The 22,435-nt window shown below is 40.0% G+C and overlaps 2 protein-coding genes across 2 annotated transcripts in view; both read right to left on the bottom strand.

The window, feature by feature from the left end:
- Window positions 1–298: 298 nt before the first annotated feature.
- LOC113406467 (cilia- and flagella-associated protein 298-like) lies at window positions 299–13,224 on the bottom strand. Its single transcript, XM_026651575.2, has 7 exons — window positions 12,822–13,224; window positions 10,963–11,130; window positions 9,525–9,592; window positions 4,846–5,004; window positions 4,147–4,278; window positions 868–963; window positions 299–759 (listed from the first exon to the last, which is right to left on the bottom strand). Exons 1-7 carry the CDS (start codon window positions 12,958–12,960, stop codon window positions 649–651), a joined length of 873 nt encoding a protein of 290 aa, XP_026507360.1. The 5' UTR covers window positions 12,961–13,224; the 3' UTR covers window positions 299–648.
- Window positions 13,225–18,320: 5,096 nt separating this feature from the next.
- The window catches only part of LOC113406601 (synaptojanin-1-like), a 119,068-nt gene continuing 114,953 nt past the window's right edge, over window positions 18,321–22,435 (bottom strand). The window contains exon 32 of the mRNA XM_026652217.1: window positions 18,321–20,021. Within this exon, the coding sequence (XP_026508002.1) occupies window positions 19,167–20,021 (855 nt within the window). The 3' untranslated portion in view covers window positions 18,321–19,166. The remainder of the gene's footprint in view (window positions 20,022–22,435) is intronic.

Below are 22,435 nucleotides of genomic sequence, written 5' to 3'. Positions count from 1 at the left end.
TAATATTAGCTGGGCTCAGTTCCTTGCTTGCCATTTTAAAAGAAAAATAAGTATAAGTGAAAAATGAGGAAAATGTGGAGTGAAACTGAAGCATACAAAAAAGTTTCATTTTGTCAGTGTTCAAACAAAACTACTTTGTTTAAATAATTGCTAACAAAAATCCATTCATTTAAAAACTGATAGCTTAAAATTAACCTTGGTAAGATACAAACAAATAATTAATACCACTGAATTTGCATTGATTCAAGATGGTATACATGAAAACTGATTTTCAAAATAAAGAATAAAACTTTAAGGCTACCAGCACAACCATCTAATTATTTTTATTAGCTATGAATGCTGTCTGCACAACACTTTAAGATTTAATTATTCCAGTTACAAACATTTGTAAAAAATAGAATTATGAAAATTTACAATGTGTAATCTACATAGTCATACTACAGAAGAGTCCTGCTATAGACAGTTAATAGAAATGTGAAATTTTCATTAAAAAACTCAAGCTTAAAATGAACCTCTACTATGAAACTGGAAATTTCAACATTTGTCACAAATACTAACTGAGGTTTACTAACGTGCTTGTCATATACATAACAAGGGTGGGTCAATTATTTATTTATTTCTAAAGAGGCAAAGTCTGTTTGGAGAGCTTCATCTCGGTCCCCACTTAATATCTTTTACACCATGAAACTGTCTTTTCAAAGCATGACTGTCTGCCCATTCTGAATTTAAATAGGCGTCATCATCATTTTCTTCTAATTTCTGCAAATAAAATTAACAAAGAAGCTTTTATGAAATAATTGAAAAGAGACTTAGTTATATTTGCTTCACTCTATTTGTGTCATGTAACACAGTAGAATCACTTGTTACCTTGAGTTCCTCCTGCTTCCTGTGATAATACAGCATCATCTGTTTTTGCTCTTCATTACTTATCACCGGTTCACGTGATGGGGCACCTTGTCCTTTCTGGAAGTAAATTGATAAAATTTATTCATGATGGTATGTTCAGTACAAAAAAAAAAAAAAAAAAAAGTACACAAGAATCTTAAGGTGCTAAACAAATATTTCCTCAAACAGTAAGTCTTCAAGTTTCATGGCTTTATATAAGACAGAAGAATCAACGTTAAAGTTTAATTTAACTGAGAAATATTCCTCTATTTCTGGGCCCAATCAGTTACATTAAAGTCAAGGGAGTTGTGAGCTTGATGATTAGGCCTCTGTCTATTTTATTTACGAACTTAAAAATATTGAAATTTCTATAATAGTAATTAACAAAATCTTTCAGAAAACTTTAGCCTATAATCACGGACATCAATGGCAAAGTTGTCATTGGCTTTAATGGTGCAGGATGAGGGCTGCAATTCTTAAGGTTACAAAACAAACTCAATAATAAAACATTTTTTTAAATGTCTTGTTTAAATTCTATTTTTCCACAATTTAAAATTCTTAAAGATGTCTCACTATTGTCCTCATATACATAACAATCTTAGTATCTAAATTTGTGAAGCACATGATGTGCTTCCCCCCCAATTATGTTGAATTTTAAATTCAAAGACTAGTTTTATCCATGTTCAGTTTGTCTATGTACACTGTACTCATGACACTGAAACAGTTTAATCCATGAGAAGCAATTAAAATTTACATTTTAACATAAGTATACTTAGATTTCATCTTTAATCATGGATACGAAGGATGGTACAAATGCTAGTGTAACATCTATGTACGAAATTAAATAGTATAGATAAATCTCTCTGCACATCCCAGAAACAGGCCTACATAACAAATAATAAAATAGGCTATTTCAATGACAGCAGATGACTGCTCAGCACTTGCAAAAGGCAGGTTGCTTACTAAAGTGCCTAAATATGGCTTTATGTGCCTAAATTTAGGTACTCATTTTTGAAAATCTTGGCCCAGGATGTTAATGTGTAGAATACTTAAGGTATAATATCCACAAATATGACCAGGAATCTGGGTTTGTTCCTCATTGGAATGAAACCAAATTGCCAACATTTCTTGGTGAATCAAAAATTTCATTTAGGAAACCAAAACATGGTGTTTCCAAAACCAAATATATGAAATTGACATTCTAGTCAGTTTCATTGTGCTGCTGTTCCTAGGGGTCTGCAGCTCTGGGGCAGGCAGCTCCACTATGCAGACTGTCCCTGGGCCTGGAACGTGACTGCTGTATGCACACTGAACAGATCACAATCTTCAAAAGGGAGATCCCTTATCTTCATTTGGACCTCTTTTGGTAGTCCTGAAGACTGGAGCCATGAAGCCCTGACAATGGAAGTGGCTACTGAGAGTGCTGCCAGATCCTAAGCACTTAATGCAACCTATACTGATGTTCAAGCTACGAAGTCCTTAAGCCAATAACTTTCAGTTCCTCCCTATGTTCTTGAGGGAGTTTCTCTATAAATCGTGTTACCTTGTCCAAATTAAGGTAATCAGATTTTGACAGAAGCTCCTGGTAATTTGAGATACACATCTACAGACTTGATAATGAATGCATCTTTTTGCCAAATAAATCTAGGTTTTTGGGGTCTTTGTTTTGCAGTATCATCTTTGTGGGCCTCTGCTGATGTCACTACCAGTGACCAGGATCTGGGTATATGTAAAAATCATTTAGATCTCTTGGAGGGGACTTGAACTACCGTATCTGGTGTTCCCCCCACCACTGGAGCTGAAGAGCTGACTAGTACTGTAGCAGTACTACTAAACAATGAAGCAAAACACGTTCTATTGGCTGAGAAGAGCAATGGTGACTCATGTTGTGTAGTCTCTGCAAGATCACGTGGTACTGAGAAGAACGTCAGTATCAAGAAAGCTGGTGCCAGAAGCATATGCACTACAGGGGTCAGCTCCTCAGTCATGGTGCCGGGACCACATGTGCTAATACTAAGACAGTTTGGTACTGAGAAGTTGGTACCAAGTGAACTGCGGACTGCTATATCAGAGGGTACCATGTGTACTTGGTGACCAGATTTTGCTAAAACAGCCAACAACCCAATCTGGGCTGTAAACTGCCTTTTGGGTGAGTGACCTGAAAAGATCTTTGCCTCATTTTACTAGGCCCTAGGAAAGGTGACCTAGGCCTGTGCTCACTGTGGGAACAATGTCCCTGCCTGTGCCTTTCACATGACTGGGTGGTGGAGGAGGACTTAGCTGACAGTCCTGGGCATTGAAGGGTTTGATCTCTTTGAAGCAAGGTTGGAGTTGAGCCACAGCTCAGAGGAGCATTAGCTGAGGAAGAATGTTCAAGCCCTTTTTTCTCTGTTTCCAAGGAAGCTCTCACTGAGTACTCTGGAAGAGTTTAAGACAGGCCTCTCTCACCTTGTGTGTCCTCTTGGTGAAGGAGCAACACACTGAGCATCTATTAGGGATGATGTGCCCCTCGCCAAGACACAAAAGGCAGCTTGAGTGATTGTCATTGAACAGAAAAGCCTCATCAAAGACAAGGCAAGTTTTGAACCCTCCGGGCTTTGTTTCAGCCATAATCCTAGATACATCCCGTACTGGGGAAGTCCCTAGCACAAATAAAGTGTTTGTTTTTTGTTTTTTAAAGTGAGAGGGCCAATGGGTATAAAGAGAGGAAAAATTAAGCTTACCAGATTACCTATCCTCACACACACGGAAAGTCACATAATACACAAGGAAGTAGACACTGCAGGGGTTCTGTCTAGCAGCCACAGTCAGTAAGAAGGAATGGAAGGACGGTTGGACACACTCCACCCTTTATGACTTCAGGTGTGAGGGGATGCAGCGAGGGCATCCAAGGTGCAGATGCAACCCCAACGGACACTGGTGGCCAAAATAATCTGATCTCTCACATTGGATGCACATGTATCAGAAAGAGAATCCATGAGGACAATCACTTGAAGAACAAATTTTCTATCTCAACTTCCAGCAAATGACATTTTTATTTCATTTTTAGTCTAATGTGAACCTTAATATCTGCAATTTTTGGTTGTTCTTTCAAAAGTATATTCTGTAATATTGGCAGGATTTCACTTTAACTCAGTTTTGGTTTTATAACCTTAAGAGATCCAAGCTGAAATTAACTAGATCCATTTTCTAAATCTATTAGAAATTCTCTGTAAAAAAGTCAGTGCTGAATCATAAGTAGAGACTGACAGTAATACTCACTTTCTGTATCTTGACAATGATTTTAGTTTTTTCATTTTTGCCCACAAAGTCTGAAAGTTTGTTTGTTCTTTTTAACTCCTTTGCTGCCCACCACAATTGTGCTTCAGACTCTTCAATAACCTCAAGTCCAGCCTGTGACAATTATAATTTGCAAGAAAAAAATGACACTAGTAATTTTTGCATAAACAGAGACTCTTGCAGCAACCTTCCATAGTCAGTTTATAAGATGATCCCTCTGGGATTAACAACAAAAAGCTCAGTTAATATTTAAAATTCTCTTGGTTTTACACTCTATCCTTATTAAAAAAGGGTTACTGCTATACCTTTCTTCCTCTGATCTCAATCTGTAGTGTCTTGGTCATCCAATACAGTACTATCCTCCTCAATTCTGACTCCAGTTTTATCACTCAAAATGTTTAATTCTCATAGGTGTTTAAAATGGACAACCAAATAAACCCACATGAACTCACATTAGTATGGGGCATTTTAACTGAATATATGTTTGTTCATCTTATTTTTAATTAATTTATTGACATTTCATGTACTTTTAAAAACCATTAGAGACAAAAATATTTAGAAACCAACAAAAAAAAATCAAATAATCACTGTCACATAAAATGAAGAATTTCTCTTTCCTTTCCTTGGAGAGCATAAATTAAACCCAGACACTGTATATAACCCAAATATGTTACTACATACGTGAGTTCCCGACAAGTCTTCTTTATCTTCAAACTCCATTCTAATTGGATCATGTGGAGGCAATCCCATCGGATAAACAATCATTACAGCTCCTCGGAGCTGGTCCAGTGCATCTTTCACCATCTCCATATTAACACATACGTTAGCTTGAACTTGTTTCTGAGATACAGACAGGAGCCATTGTTAAAATTTAAACAAAGTAATTAAGTTAGGAGGAAAGCATCTGTTTTGCAATCAGTTCATAATGTTAAACAGTGTGATATTTAAATGAAGCCAACTGGCTAAACAGAAACTTATGTCAGAGCAAATCACTTTTAGTTCTCTTTATCCTGATTCATAAAACAGCTGCACATAGAATAACAAGACAAAAGTTTACTGCTATTTGCTTTTATTGGCAAAGAAATGAAATCTCAAATATCCATTAAATGCCTGCTACACAACTTAATAATAAAATTTCTGCTGTAGCTGTCTATTGAACACAGACATTCAAATAAGCATGCCGATGACTGTAGAAACTGGAGGGGGAAATCTCTTATTTTGACTATTTGTGATTCATGGACAAAAGTAGTAAAAGTCAAATGAGGGTTAGAAAGGGGGTCCTATGGACCTGAGCCTTCAGGTAAAAGAGCACCTGCAAATGAAAGACACGAATGAGCAAAACACAAATGGGATCTGCTCTAAGGCAATGCTTAGCACTCTGTGCAGCTCATACAGAGATTTGTAGCAGCACAGACACTTAATTGCCATATGACTGGAAGAGAGACAAGGTAGATGAGGTAGTATCTTTTATTGGACCAACTTCTGTTGGTGACCTGAAGAAGAGCTCTGTGTAAGCTTGTCTCTCTCACCAACAGAAGTTGGTTCAGTAAAAGATATTAGCTCACTCACCTTGTCTCTCTAATATCCTGGGACTGACGCAGCTCCTACACCGCATACAACATATGATTGGAATAATCATTGCACAGATGAGAAGAAACAAGAAGCAGCTGAAACAAACTTTTATAGTTCACTAATGAATTTTGCCTCACCAAAGTTTTCAATACAGGGAGTTATAAAAAGGAGACTAAAAGAATGATGCCTCCTTGTGGACGTTATTAGCCTCAATAGCTGGTAAGTATAATATAGTGTTCCCCAATCTGCAAGACCAAACTTGGCAAGAAAAGTAGTGTGTGTGTTCATTTTCATCATTATGGACTGATAATCTGAAAACAAATTAATCTCCAAACCCAAGCGGGGAGAGGGATAGCTCAGTGGTTTGAGCATTGGCCTGCTAAACCCCAGGGTTGTGAGTTTAATCCTTGAGGGGGCCACTTAGGGACCTAGAGCAAAATGAGTACTTGGTCTGCTAGTGAAGGCAGGGGGCTGGACTCAATGACTTTTCAGGGTCCCTTCCAGTTCTATGAGATAAGTGTATCTCCATATATTATTTATTTGTAAGTTGACCATATTTTTAGGCACTTAACTATAAATAATGTATATGCAAATAAAAAACATGTTTTCACCTTTCATCCAAAAGCAACCCAAAACACTTCACATAAATACAATATATAAATAATTTCAACCCACTACTTACATGCAGCATCCTCCAGGGTGAAACACAGCAATGTTATGTAATAGTTATGGTCAGGTAATGAAAATACAGTATCTAGCTGCAAATTTCATGCAGGCTTTCCTCTAGAGCAGAGACCAAATCTGCAGTATTCAATTTAGCAAGGGACATAAAATTGCATCTCAGCACTATTCTAATAATCTACCTCATATTTAGAAATGATATTGCCAAGAGGCCTCATATATATGAGCTGCTGAGATGTCCAGCATGACCAGAATGGCCAAATGGCAATAATCTAAAACCAGGAGATCATCATTCATGGCTCTCATAAGCAGGGTCACTACAGGGGGATTGCTGAACCCAAACTGGAACGCATGTAAAGATGTCAGTAGTGCCTAAACCGTGAATGGAATGGTCACTGTTTTCGAAATCGCATCACGGAAAATGGGGAGGTAGGAGACTGGACAACAATTGGAAAAAATCTATAATCAAATGGCAGTTTCTTGAGGACAAGCGGTGCATGTTTGCAAAATGGTCAACATCCTTGCTAAGTGGAACACTGATAATCCCTATCAGTGATGATATTATAGCTACATCACCTGTTTTAAACAACCAAGATGGATCAGAGTCAAGTGATGCAGGCGGGAAACCCAAAACACCAGACACATCAAAATAAGAAACCAAACTGAACATGACAGGAAATCAGGAACTCCTGACTCTCTTAATTATAGACTCAGAGACCAATTCTGAGTTCTAGTTTAATGTTTTCACCCCTCAGCTAAAAAAAAAAAAAAAAATCACATCAACCAGCTGAAGGAACAAACATGGAGAGGGATGGGTGAAGAGTCAATCATGATTAATCAAACTGCTCACTAACAAATATTTCAGCTGGAAGGTTCCTTGCAACGTCCATGGACAAGGACAAGTTATATCTCTGCCTCAGTCAGTGCAATAGTGTGCCTTCATAAAATCATTGCACAGAAGACGATCAGGTTACAGACGGCTCTCCAGCCATCTTCTCTCCAATCTGTGCCCCAAATCCTATAGGTTCCTGAGAAATCATTATGGCATCTGGGAACACAACGCAAAGAGTATACAGGTTGCAAGCATGCTCCAGCACAGTGGTCACCAACCAGTCGATCCTAGAGGCTCTTCCGGTCGATCACGGTCTCTGGTGGCACAGTGTGGCTGCCGCTAAGGTAGGGTCCCTGCCTACCCGGCCCCACGCCGCTCCTGGAAGCGGCCAGTGGGCAGGCGTCTCTCTCTGGGTGCTGCTCCTGCCTGCGAGCACTGCCCCCGGAGCTCCCATTGGCCTGGAGAGCTGTGGGGGCGGTGCTTGCAGAGAAGGGCAGTGTGCGGAGCCATGTGCCCCCCAACCAGGAGCCGCTGGAGGTAACTGCTGCCCAGTTGGAGGCCGCACCCCAACCCCCAGCCCCTCCTGGAGCCTGCATCCCATACCCCCTCCTGCACCCTGAACCCCAGCCCTGACCCCCCTCCCAGAGCCCACACCCTGCACCCCCTCCTGTTCCCCAACACTCTGCCCCAGCCCAGAGCCTCCTCCTGCACCCAAACTCCCTCCCAGAGCCCGCACCCTGCACCCCCTCCTGTTCCCCAACACTCTGCCCCAGCCGAGATCCTCTTCCTGCACCCAAATTCCCTCCCAGAGCCTACACCCTGCACCTCCTCCTGCACCCCCACACTCTGCCCCAGCCCAGAGCCCCCTCCTGTACCCAAACTCCCTCCTAGAGCTTGCAGCCCTCACCCCCTCCTGCAACCTAACCCCCTGTCCCAGGCTCAGCCCAGAGCCCCCTCCCACACTGCGAACCCCTTGACCCCAGCCCAGAGCCTGCACCCCCTCCTGAACCCCAACCCCCTACCCCAGCCCAGTGGAAGTGAGTGAGGGTTGGGGAGAGCGAGCGAGGGAGAGAGGGGGGATGGAGTGAGCAGGGAAGGGCTTTGGGGAAGGGGCGAGGTAGATCCTGAGTTGCCCTTAGATTCAAAACGTGATCTTGGGCATAAAAAGGTTGGAGACCACTACTCTAGCAGCTAGTAGCAGTTGATAAGCTGATCAATACCTGTGGCTAGCAAGGGGATGCTATCAGATATGACTTCGCACCAGAGACCAAAAAAATCCACAGGATTCATTGACACCCAAGTCTGAAGAAATAATGCAACACTAATGCCACTATAGATGTAGAATAGCCCTCAACCTAAAAAAAGTATCAATTAGCATGTTCATTTTAAACCTAATGGGACTAAACAACAGTAATATAAATCCCCATTGTTTGCAACATTTCTCCGTCAGCTTATGCATTTTAGAAGAATTTCAAAGAGCCACGGTTTACAAGGAAAAGTATATGAATAAAAAGTCATTACTGCATTTGTGATTCTGTCATAAACAAGTAGCGTGTCACCATAAAATATACAGCTATTCTTAAAGTGGAATTGAATAATTTAGGCCTCAATCCTGCAAAGACATACGAGTATGCCTAGCTCCACTGAACTAAATGTGACTACACGTGATTAAATTTAAGCATGTGGATAAGCTTTGGAAGGATTGGGGCTTAAATCATCTATGGTATGAAAAAGTGATAACATAGGACTGGAAGGAACCCTGGGTCGTCGAGTCCAATCCCTTGTTATTGCAGACCACCTCATTTCAATTACTTTAATATTTACTCAATTATATGTAAAACTACAGCACACTACATTAATGAGCAATAGGTATTTTAATCTACAAATTTCTGAATGTAGTTAATTTTTTCATTAGAAAACTTGACAAGCATTCACTCAAAGAATGTATCAGTAACAAATAAAAAATGAAGAGCATGTGGGTGGAATGAAATGTGGTTTAATCATTTAATGCAAAATTTGTGATGCCAGCATTCACTCAGAGTTTAATATCTGATCCTGTAACTCTCTGAAAAAAATCTTGCCACAAGTCATTAAGAAAATGATTAATAGGAGTTCCACAGTTTTTATCAGACTATTCAAATTATTTCACATTGCAACTGGAAATTACTGTCCTTTGCACACAAATGAAAAATTAATTAGTTATTTTTGAAAAACAGAAGAGCTATGTAGCATCCATAACATTTTTGAAAGATTCAGTGTCACTTTAAAATCTTACCTTAGATATTTGTGCTTTAGCTTCCTCTACTGTCTTTTTTAAAACTTCTTTCATTTTTTCATTTGGAGCTTAAAAACAATAGATGCATCTTTAATACAATACATTAACATTTCTTGCTATAAAAATCTGCCTAAATATGCCATATATTATTATCTACTGTAAGCAAGTTAATTTAAAAACTACTAAATCACAAATCCAGAAGGCATCCTACTTAGTTTCACTCTATTTATAAGTCTACAAATTCATAATCAAGTTTCTTGATTGTACTCTAAACATGAAACAAAAACACTATTTTACAATTGAGGGTAAGATTTATGACATGCACCCAGAAGGTCACTTTGATAGGGCTTTGCCTTTTAAATGGTCTTGTTATACTGAAACATCATGTAAAGCTTGACTCTCCTGTATTAGCTCTGGCTCATATTGTATGTATTATTTTCTGTCAGTCTCTACTGTGTAAAATTCTGAGCTATGCTTTTATGGGAACTAGAGCTTTGAATTTCTTGACCTTTAATTTTAAATGTGGTTACTTTAAAAAATAGAAAAAGAAACAAATAAAAATAAAAACAAAAGGGTCATTACACCTTCCTTCTGTTAAAGGTCATTATGGTGTTGGGCATAGAAACTGAGAACAAGGAAACGGTCTCTTCTGTGATCTCAATGATTACACCGCTGGCACCTTGGCAGTGAGAAAACGAGGAGGAAGCTGCCTGATTTCAATGAAGGTAGATGAGGGAAAAGGAGAGAAAAGAAAGAGAGGGGGAAATCTTCGTTAAATAAGGCCCGAGGCCATCTAATGAATGAGGAGAAAAAGAAATCTTAAATAACTATCCATTCACTAAATGAGGCTGGGGTCCTGTGGAAAAAATAGTATGTGATCATGTTATTAATAACTATATCTAGGGGCTGAATAATCGTTGCACAGGCAACCTTAATTTTGAAATTTCCTAATTTTTGAGTACTTGACTTTGCAACCCTATTGTTCTTTTAACAATTTTTGTGTGGATGTTATCTAAAATATGTGTTGAGGAAAAGCAGTATAGTGTTATTTATTCTTGATTAATATCAGCATTAAGTCAAGTCTAAATCCAAGACCTGATGTGGCAAGTCCCATTTCTTGTGAGATTGCAGCCAAACAAGTAGTTTCTATGGGTTTAATTGCTGTCCAATACTACTTGAACTGCCTTTATAAATAACTTTATAATTATGTACTTTACAGGAAATGGACTGGCTGACAGATATTCCAATTGGCATAATTTTAAACTATACACTAACATCTACTTGTTTTTCTCTTATTTAAGAGTTTTGAGATTAAATTATAGGTTTGTTGTTATGAATTCAACAGCATTAGTCAAAATATCAAATAATTTTAAGTTCCTCATGAAACTATGTCTTAGTTATGCTCATACAGAGATATGCATGTTTAAGATGCATTTACCATGTCCATTCCTTCGTCCAATTTCATCCTTTTTAAAGACACTTCCACCACTTGGTACACATTTATCTGCCCATTCATCCTTTAATTTCAAATCTTCAATCTGTTCATCTGTCAGTCCTTGCATATTAGGAGGCAAGAAGACACCATGTTCTGCCAGTTCCTCCATTTCTTAAAAAACAAGGTCAGAATTTAGAAGCAGAAAACAATGTTACGTCAAAGGCACTTATTTGAACAACAGGCTAAGTTTCAGCTTTTAAAGAGCTGCAAAGAGGGACTTTTGTAAGCACATATACAGTAGTTCCACCTGCTGTTTTGCTGCCACCACCTTTTTCTAGTGATAATTCCTAAATCTCCTTTGCTTAATTTCACATTTTTTGAGTAGTTAAACGAACAAATTTGAAAAATGGCACAACTATACTTTACTGTGATATACAGTTTAATATTTTTTTTTTTTAAATCTGATGTGGGAAGAGAACCTAAAACACCAAAGTATTGAAATTTGGTTTTGCCAACTTTTAGACTTCATGCTTGTGGAAAATGTTGTTGCATTATGATATCCTGATTTTTATACTGAAATGCTGTCTCTACGTTAAGTCAGGCCTGAGAAGTTTTGAGAACTGTTTTAATGACTGTAAAGTAACAAGGCATCAAAATAATATACATTGAAATAAAGAAACGGATTTTAACCCTACTTTGAAATACCAAAAAGCAACACAGAACCTATGACTGACAACAGAATTACGCCAGCTAAGAGAAATGCATACAAATGGGTACAAGCACTGATCCAGAAGCTAGAAGTGAGGACAGCACATGGCTGCTGTTCCCTACTCATTCAGGAGCATGGATGGCAAAGATAAATGGAAGCTGCTTGTTCCTCTGGCCTGGCCAAAGTATCATCATCAGCGACTACCATGAGGGTCCCTTTCTGTGGTTAATTTTTGAGCTGCCTGAAAAATAGAAATCCCTTTTAATGAAAAACAGTTTAAAACAAAACTGCCCTGAATCGGGATGAAACATCAAAAATGCAAAAAAATGTCCAGGATGGGTTTTTTGACAAAAAATTCATTTTGGGAGAGCCAGGGAGTTCAGCCCTCCCCACATGCTCTGGGGTCAAAGAAGCTGCCTCTCCAGCTCCCAAAGATATGGGGGGGGGAGGGGGAAAGTGAGGGGGGAGAAGAAACAGAGCCCCTCATTTTGATTTTCAGCAAAACCGACATTTTCCTGCCAAAAATTTCAGTTTTACAAAAGCATATTTTTTTGTTTTGAAAATCATTCCGATGAAAATTTTTGATCATCTCTACTCTGTTCCCAGTTCTGCCACTGGCTTCCTGTATGACCTTCGCCAACTTAAAAAGAACAGGAGTACTTGTGACACCTTAGAGACTAACAAATTTATTTGAGCATACGCTTTCGTGGGCTACAGCCCACTTCTTCGGATGCATAGAATGGAACACACAGAAAGAAGATATTTATACATACAGAGAGCATGAAAAGGTGGGAGTAGCCATACCAACTGTAAGAGGCCAATCAATTGAGATGTGCTATCATCAGCAGGAGAGAGAAAAAAAACCTTTGAAGTGATAATCGAGATAACCCATAGAAGGTGTGAGGATATTTTAACATGGGGAAATAGATTCAATTAGTGTCATGACCCAACCATTCCCAGTCTCTCTTCAAACTAAGCCAACTTAGCTACTCTCTCTGTGCCTCAGTTCCCCAACTGTGACATGAGGATAGCAGTACTTGCCTACTGCACATTAATAGCTATGAGGCTTTCAGATACTGTGGTAATGGGGCCACATAAGTACAAGAGATAGAATTCCCTGGTCGCTTGTGTGGTGTATGGATTTGGCTAGTACCTGAGCAAATACGCTGCACTTTGAGTCTGCTATTGTAGATCCTGGTGACTTGCTGTGTTAAGTCTTCCATGGAGATGCTGCAGGTTGTTTCCAGCAGGAATTGGCTCTCATCGCCACGCTTCACATGGAGCTGAACCATTTCTGCAGAGACAGAAAGGAGATGGGAGTTGCTGGCTCCAATTTCCTGTCAGATCAAACAGAGAGAGAGAGAGATCAGGGCAAAAGCACTGAGAACCAGGCAATGGTGCGCTACCAACATTTTAACAAGGGACAAGCAACTTCCCTGCTAGCTGCAGCCAGGAGTGGGAAGGAGGACGAGGGAGGGAAATCTATTAGTTTCTGATTAAACAAAAATGTTCTTGTCACCATCAAGAAGTGCTGCAGCTGCGTATGGGGGGGGGACTCTATGGGGGGCCCGTGGGGTGTACGGGGGGTGCCGCGTGCGGGCAGCCGGGGCCCCTAGGGGTGCGGAGGGGGAGGGGTGCGCACTTTGCGGTGCACGGGAAGGGGGTGCCCGGCCTGGCTCCTCCCCAGCCTCTCACCCGGCCCGGGGCCCGGGATTTGCTCCGCAGCGGCACGAGCCGGCCGCGTGTCCGATCCGCCGCTCCCCGGTAGGGGCCGGAGCCACCTCTCCGCAGCAGCAACCGCCGCGTCCCTAGAAACCAACCGCCGGGAAGGAGGGGGAGGGGGTGGGGCGGTGCTTTGGGGGCGGGGGGGGGCGCAGCTCGGGAGCCTCCGCGAATGGTGGGGCCAGGTCGGCTCCGCACCTCAGCGCATGCGCCAGGGGAGCGCGCCCGCCCCGGAATCACCGCCGCCAGGAGGCGGGGCCGCGTCGCGAGCCCGGTTCTTAAAGGGCCAGTCCCGGCCTGGCGGGGCGCGGAGGCAGAAGTCGGCAGTGGCAGGAGCCAGCCCTGCCCGCCGGGGCGAAGCGGGAGGCCCGGCCTAGGAAAGGCCCCCGAAATACTCCGGCCCAGATCCCCCAGGCCCGGCACAGCGACCTCCCGCTGCAGCAGCCACGGGCTGGGCCGAGCAGCTGCACCAGCCCCACGGGGGGGGATCTGCTCCCCCAGCCCAGGTCCCCCGTGTCCTGATCTCTGCCCCGACACCCCGGGCCCTGCAGCCCCTCCCCACATGCGCCTGTCCTGGGGGCTCCCCAGCCCCAAACCCAGCTACCCCTCCCTCCAGGGGAACATACGTTATCCTAGAGCACCCCAGGGACGCTGCCCTAAAGTCCCGCCCGTGCCCGGACCCCCGAGATACCCCAAACCTAGCAGCCGCCTCCAGCCACTGCGCTGCCTTTATTGCAGCACTGAGCTGCACAGCGCCCGCCCGCCCGCTCTCCCCGCGCCCGACCCTGCCTCGCATGTAGTAGCAGTGCTCGTGCCCCGCCCCCGGGGGACCTGGTTCTCACCCTTCCTAGACTACCCCACTGTGCCCCTTTCAGAGTCTGAGTTGTCTTGCGTACCCCCAACTTTCACCGCACTTAACTACTTGCTTACAAAATCAGACAGACATACAAAAGTTCCACAGCCCTCCGTTACTGAAAAACTGCTTACTTTTTCAGTTTTACCATATAATTATAAAATACATCAATTGGAATATAATATACTTCCATTTCAGTGTGATACTTGAGCTTGTTTTTCATTTCTGAGCCTGGTAGTTCTGGGAGGCAGTGAAGCAAGAGCAACAATTAAAGTTTTTTTTGCACATTGAGTCTATTCCTGTAGCCCAGGAGTTCTCAAACTGGGGGTCAGTCTCAGCCCCCAAGTCACCTCCAGCATTTATAATAGTGTTAAATATTAAAAAGTGTTTTTAATTTAGAAAGGGGGTTGCACTCACAGGCTTGCTGTGAGAAAGAGGTCACCAATACAAACGTTTGAGAACCACTGCATCTAGCCTGTTGTAAAACGAGGCAAATACTGTATCAGTTGCTGTACCCCTGGCAGACCTCTGCGCACCCCTAAGTGTACACACCCCTGGTTCAGAACCACTGCCCTGTGGCACCTGTGCAGATCTGCCTAAGCGGTAGCCAAGCCATGATGATGGTCAGTGGGGCTTGGGGTGTTGCGTTCATGACCACTGCTCAAGCCACAGCCTGGGCAAGTGTTACGGGGGCAGTGGAAGAAGCACCACCCTACTGCTAAATACCACCCACAAGCCGCACAGCACATCCATCTGGAGCTACTGTGTTCACGACTGGTATTTAGTGTGTGTGTATATATATATGTTCTTGCATACTTTGAGGGGTGTGATGCACCAAGAACCCCAGCCACAAACTGCCCCAACAGGACAGGTGTCCCAGCAGCCCAGGCTAGAACAGACACATTGTCTAGAAGTTGCCTCTGTTGCTAACCTTGGCTGCGTTACCAACTCTCAGGATTTTATCATGGGTCTTGGGATAGCTGGTGTTTAGCTTAAAGGCCCAGGGACCACAGCAAGGGTTGAAGCAGCAGTGGAGTTGACAGAGCCTTTGGCTGCACCTACTACCCTGGGAATTGTCAGCTCTTTGGCCCCTGCTAGTTTAATAGCAGCGCTACCAATAGTGGAATGACTGGTGTAGACCAGACCACTGACATTTTTATTTCTCTGTGCAGCATGTGATGACGTGGTGGTGAAGAAACACTAGAGACCTGGCTACAGTAGTACTTTTACTAGTATAAGACAAGTGTGAATATAAAGCCTTCCGTGATATCATTTTTTCTTGATTTTTAATAAAAGATGTCAATACTTTTTAAAATGGCAGAAGGAAGCCCAGACAGCATGATAGTGGTAATAGTCAAGAGGGTAATTTCAGGGGTTTCTCTTTTTCCAGGCATGTATTATAAGGTGAGAGTTACCCTGCCTATAGTGGGCAGGGATGGGGAGTTGCCTTAAAACATAGAAAGGAATATAGCTCTAAAGAAATAGCACATCGCCTAGTGCCCTCAACACACCAGTCATGGCTGCAGCCATCCAAAGTGATTGCACAGCAGCCAGTCTCAATCTAGCTATGACAGGGATCAATGCCCATTCACTGTGAATAGACAGCAGATCCTGGTGGGAAAAATATCTACTTCTAATGTACTCCACACTAAAATAGCTGCACCTCTAACATAATTTACAAAACCTGAGAGAGGGTGCCTATCTGATCCAAAATCATTGCAAATTTGGGCACTTATTTTATACTTCCAGATCTATTAATATATGTAATGTTAAGCAGTTCACCACATTACTGTGAAAATTAATTATCCATGGGTAAAAAGTCATGTGACTAAGATTCTCAGAAAGTTACCATATGTTTTAAAAGGACCCTACTAATTCAGAAAAGTAGATTTTAAAGTTATCGATTCAAGCTGAATCGGAAATGTAAGAGAATGGAAGAATGATTTGATGGTGAAGGGGTCGTTTAATGAGGGCAGTGGCTATTCCTCCTCATTCAGAAGTAGAGGCAACAGCAGCAATGGAAGCTGCTTGTCCTCTGGCCCAGCTAAAAAGCAGCAACAGGAGAGATTGCTGTGTGGGTCTCTATTTGTGGTCGACATTATCCTTTAATTTAGGAGAGGAAGGACAGTCCTGTGGTTAGGGTTTTAACCTGGGACTTCAGAGATTGGTCTTAATGTATAGCACTACCGCAGCACAGCTGCGCCACAATAGTGCTTTAGTGAAGATGCTACTACGCCAATGGGAGAGCTTCTCCCACTGGGGTAGTTAATCCACCTTCCTGAGAGATGGTAGCTATGTCGACAGGAGAAGCTCTCTTGTCAACATACTGCTGTCTACACAGAGGGTTAGGTTGAGATAACTACGACACTCAGGGGTGTGGAATTTTCACACCTCTGAGCAACGTAGTTATAAGTCAGTGTAGACCTGGCCTGAGATCCAACTCTCTGCTTTGCCTGTGATCTTGGTCCAATCACTTACGCTCTGTGCCTCTGTTCTCCAATTGTGAAATGGAGATAACAGTACTTTCCTACCTCACAGGGGTATTGTGAGAATAAATGCATTACAGATCATGAGGCACTCACATATCGTGATAATAGGGTCCATGTAAGTACCTAAAATAAAAGAGAATAAAGATAAACTAAACTTCTTAAAGACAGGTGTATTTACTTCAATAATACATCACTGCATTTCACAGGATAGATACGGAATGTTGTATGCCACCGAGTTTTAATACTGCAGTTTTGTAAAGTATACAATCATAAATATTGTGTGCCACAAGCAGTAAAATTGTAACACATTAACAGAGCAATTTACTACGGGGAACACAATTCATGAAAATACGTTTAGCATTTCTAATTTTACTTCTCAGTATTTTAGTACTTTTGGTAGTAATTATTTCCAGTAATACACATTACAGTGGTTAGCTATTTGTACTATATATTTTAGCATCTTTTTGTGCAGTATTTTGTCAAACTCCTTAATCCCATACAAGTGTTGAGGTGCTGCATATTAAGTACATTTTAGACAGCAGTTTGTAAGCATTGTAATTAAATATTCATCAAGGAACATATTCATCACAAAACTGCAATTTGCACAAGCAAAGTTTCCAAAACAAAATTGTTTTGCTAATGTAAGACTGTATACCAAAACCACCAATCACATAGATGTTAATAGCCACAGTTTAAACTAGTTAATTCACATATTGAAGCACAAAGTTTATCACAGGTACTGTGTTTAAAATTTACAAGAACTTTTTAATGACCTGAACAGAAGAAAAGCACAATATAAAACTCACTACTGTAACTTCTATCCAACAGCATCTCCTAATTATACTGTTAAAGGAAGAATGGATTATTTCTGAATGGAATATTTTGATAGTATTGGAGAATTTAGAAGTAGTATTGTCATATTCTTTTGCTGCTATAAATGTAATGCTAGTAAACTATGATTCACTTACAAATGGTGCAGAAATAGCATAATTTGTTTGCTAATAAGCCAGTAAGTGCAGGTGTGTATGGTGGCTCACCCCCAATACATCTCATAATAAAATTTTGATGCATTCCATTTTTGATGAATGTACACAACTTTTTTATATAAAAGTCATGTTATAAAAGATACTGTGAATGGTAAGGAACATTACCATTTCTTTAGCATACACAAGTGTTGCTAAAGAAATCTGTGCTATTTTAAATTCCTTCTAGATACCAAAATACCACATTTTATGTAAATACCGTGAACTCCAGAAAACCATAGAAACAGGACCAGTTGCATGTTTACAGTATCCTATGCAAAAAGATGTAACCTCCACTGACTTCAAAGCAGCACAACAAATGTGGCGTTTACAACCTCTGGGAGAGGGAAGAATGCTGATAGAACAGTACCGTTCAGCTCAGAGGGTTGCTGCTCTCCTGCTTTCTCTGCTGAAGGCAAGGTTTTGAAAATATAGCAGTTAGTAGAGAGGGACGAAACTGGGCACAATGGTGCCCAGAACACACTCCTGAAGTCACAGCATAATTGCCTATTTCCTCACCCAGATCTTTACAGAGGACGAGAAACTCTTCTGGAATGACTGGACACAAAAATGAGATAGCAGGAGATAAACTAATTGAAATACATTGCTCTCCATTGAGGGAGCCTGTTTTTAAAAATCAAAGCAAAAGATGAAAAATGGGATTTATTTTTTAAGGGTTAAGAGAAAGACTTTTGTAATATCAGTAGTTTCCAATTTCTGGGGGAAAAAAAGCCTTTAAGAGAGTGATGAATAAATGAACGAAATTGAATACTAAATAGCTATTCTAAGTTTACATCAACAAATGGTGGAAATTACTAGACACAAAAGTCAATAAATTTAATATTTACTATATTAGTACATGAGGTCTTGTTTGTATTTTGAAAGTAACTATTTTAATTTGTGCCTCAAATTTAAATATAATTAAGCCTTACTAATCTCCATAACCTCTGTTATAAATTACTTTCTAAATAGTACCTGTCCACATTCAATATTTTGATTAAACTTTGGCTGGTCTTTGGTAAATATTTATAAATATCAGTTACCAAACAGTAAAAAGGGACTGGAAGAGTCTAACATCTGGAAGTCTCTTGAGCATTTTGAAATTCCTCTGAGAACAGAAATGAAACTGCTTCATAAACAAAAACTAATTTCCAAAAGTGTTATACATTCTATTAGGATTAACTAATCCTTTCAATATGATTACATCTAAATTTATAGTAATTGTGGACAATTCTTTTGTGCACTACCATATATACATATTCAAAATTTGTACACAAACAGTGGTTGCTATGAATAGAGTTAAGGTTCAGTGCATTTGACAATGAATATTGCACATAGAATAACCTCAATGCCCAATTATTCTTTTGGATACACCTAGCAACAAACTTAAAATCTCGTGTATTTTAGAATGTCTATCTTTCTGTAAAATCTTGTGTTGGTGACACTTTAGGTGCCAACAAAGCAAAAGGATCTGCAGGGGATATGGTCTGGGTTATTCTTGATGGTACAGGAGGTGCAGGTGGTCTTCTTGCTGGCAGCGTATAGAAGGGATCAGTAGAATTCCAGTCATTATCAAAGGTAAAGTCTGAGCCAGGAAATATATTTGGTTCAGTGCCCACTAAATCTGGAAAACCAGTAGGTTTCCTGGAACTGACTCTCTTGAATTCTGTAACACATTCAGAGGACGTCTTTAGTTTTACACTGGAATCCTCCTCTTCCTCAAATGTTACCCATCCTTTTGGTTTTGCGTTTTTCACTATTGAAGATTTACTTTGCAAACAAAACTTGTCTTCAAAAGCACTGATAGAGAACATAGGCTTGCCTTTACTAGGATTGGGAGGATTTAGAGAGGGGAAAGGGTTATAAGCAGCAGGTCCTTCTATTAAAAGCTGTGAAGTTACTTCAGGTTCTTGGGTTTCAGTTCTAAATGGGTTTCCAGCATTAACAGTTCTTTCAGTGAAAGGATTTGTGCTGTTCAGTCTGGTAGCCAATGAATTTGGAGAGCTGCGTACATGTTCCTGGGATTTGCTATAGGCTGGATTAGGAGGCATTGCTGGCATGCAATTTACAGTATCCAAAGTGTTAACATTGCTTTGTGTTGCAGAAGGCAACCAAGTCAACTCCTTTTGGTTTAAAGTTGGAACAGGTGCTATTCGAACAGATGTCTGAACCTTTGATGCAGCAAGCAGATTAAATGACAGATCTTCAAAAGGGTCATTGTTTAATTGTGTTTCAAGATTAATGCCATAGACTCCATTTGCGTTAATCTGTAAAGAAAACAAGGTGTTCAGTAGTAGCATTTCAGTTTGCTTTTAAGATCTTTATACTATGTCCCATTTCTCATTGTTCCTATGGCAAGAGTAGAAGCTTTGGGGCTTAAACAGAAGCTTCAATGCAGTTTAGTTATAATATATACAATGTACACATAGTAATGATGATTATGTGTTTTCTAGGCAACATTCTTTTAAAAATCCCATTTGCCAAGTGCACAAAGACAAATAACTCCTTAGTTCTTGTAAATATAAATATTTTACTCTTATTTGCTGATGCAACTTGAATACATTTCATGCAATTATCTGAATCAGACAAAGCACTACTACTGTACATCACATTTAACAAACTATAAAAATTACACTTTACCATTTGAAGAACTGGGGCAAATATGGTATATTCTAAACAACTGATAACACAGCACAGAAAAGGTTTTAAGTGCTGTGGGATCATTGTTTATTCACAATTTATAAAAAGGGTGATGTTATTAATATTTAAATATCACAATGAATGGAAAATTAGTGTTAGTAGTATATATTTTACTTTTAAAAAGCGTAAATTAAGGCACTCATTTCTCTGCACATGAAGTGATGATCACCAGCCTTTTTAAAAAAACAAAAAAAAACCAAAACAGAAAATTTATTTTAAATAGCAAGTTTTAATTGTTTAGAATATGACCAAACGAGAATAATAACAGTTTTCTCCATGCAACTTCCTCATCTTTTAAAAACGTATGAAAAAACATTCCTGCTTTTATAATTTCCTTGGGTGACCAAGGGTGTACAGTACAGTACAGTACCTTCACATTCTCTCTAACACTATCTAAAAAAAGCTCAAATTATGCTCCATAATTAACTAAAGTGAAGGAATTATGTTCAAGGTAAAATATTTGTTGAGATTCTCAAATTCATAAGCAACTCAAACTGTTAACATAGCTGTGTCTGCCTTAATTTGGAATTTTCAACCTGAAAATTCTTTTGTTAGTGAAAGTTTTGTTGAACTAGGACACTAACTGCAACCATCAACTAAAATTTAGCTTACAAAGAATCTACATTTGTTTATCTCACAATCTGAGTGTTATTTATTTACTATAATTACTTTCAGGCTGTTCTGACTCTTCAGAATTGTTTTATAAAGCAACATACTCGGTAGGCAGCAATGTACAATTATGGGATCATGTGCTTTATAAAGGCTAAGGCCTACTCTACTATTAAAAGTTTTGCCAGTATAGCTGCACCAGCAGCTTCTGCCAGGATAGCTTATCCCATTTAGGCAAGCAAAAGAAGCTATACCAACAAAAGCACTTTTAGACTAGAGCTTTTGCCAGCATAGAAATTTTGCAGACAAATCATACCTCAGCTGACACTGCTCTGCCTGCAAATGTTTCTAGTGTAGATCTGGCCTAATACAGATATCAATCTGTAATTAAAAAATAATGCATCATGAACTACACTACATAAATTGCAGGAGTAATTTGGGAAAAAATAGCATTAGACTATATACATTTAATAATTTTCATGGGGAATGTAGAAAAAAGGTAAAGCTAACTATAAGATGAATGTAAGCAGTCAACTACAGTTCAACATAGGTCTGCTTGAATCCCATGTTGATCAGGCAAGTAATTTAATTTTATGATGTCCAAAATCAACTACAACACAATTACTCTTTAATTTTAACTAGAAATATTTAAGTAATGTTGGTCAGAGGTCTTCAAAACAAATTCTTGTCTTTCACTGATTCACATATAAGGACTGAATTTTTTTATATTGAGGCAAGGAGTATATTTTACTTCCCAGGATAGCAGCTATTCTACTGTTTAGACTTTGAAAAGGTAAAATCTGTTTCTCATGAAAAGACACTTTCTGAAAGCTTCATCAAGTCTAAATTTGAGGTAATGGTACACGTTACTTCAAAGATCTATTTTGCCCTACAAAATAAACAAGCTGCGTAAGGCTTTAATTGGTTCATAAAAGATGATGAAGTCAAATTTTCACTATAGTGCTAGCAAATACAGCTAAGAGACTCCTTCTGTCAATATTCATCTATTAAGAAAGGAAAAAGCAAACTTTATGGCATGACAGTTATTTTAGTATGTGGACAAGTGGTTTTTAATGTGGATGAGACTGCAGATGTATGAAGCAAAAAAAGACTCATACATCTTTTCTGCTAGAAGAGATGGAGATCACATACAAGATTGGTAAGTAGTCAGGTACCTGTTACCCTGATGGTTGCTCCTGCTTGTGAAAGAAAAAAAAGACATCAAAGGAAAAAATTAGAGGAAAAATCCAAGGTACCTCACCAACCTCAATAATCCTCATTATCCAAAATGTTTTAAATACTATATTACGTGTGAAGAAAAATATGTCTGATGTTCTGTATACAACAGATACAAGATGAGAATATCAGTGGA

The sequence above is a fragment of the Terrapene carolina genome, unplaced genomic scaffold, assembly GCF_002925995.2.
Source record: "Terrapene carolina triunguis isolate 2854851 unplaced genomic scaffold, T_m_triunguis-2.0 Scaffold31, whole genome shotgun sequence".
NCBI lineage: Eukaryota > Metazoa > Chordata > Testudines > Emydidae > Terrapene > Terrapene triunguis.
The sequence above is the reverse complement of the archived record's forward strand: the minus strand, read 5'-3'. Positions and strand labels throughout refer to the sequence as shown.

Bases quoted from the DNA above. Each gene is read 5' to 3' on its own strand.
- LOC113406467 (XM_026651575.2), bottom strand. From the start codon at position 12,960: ATGGTTCAGCTCCATGTGAAGCGTGGCGATGAGAGCCAATTCCTGCTG. The intron at 11,131-12,821 runs GTACTAGCCAAA...TTGTTTTTTAAG, and splicing joins AGTGCAGCGTATTTGCTCAG to AAATGGAGGAACTGGCAGAA. The intron at 964-4,146 runs GTGAGTATTACT...ATTTACTTCCAG, and splicing joins TCATTGTCAAGATACAGAAA to AAAGGACAAGGTGCCCCATC.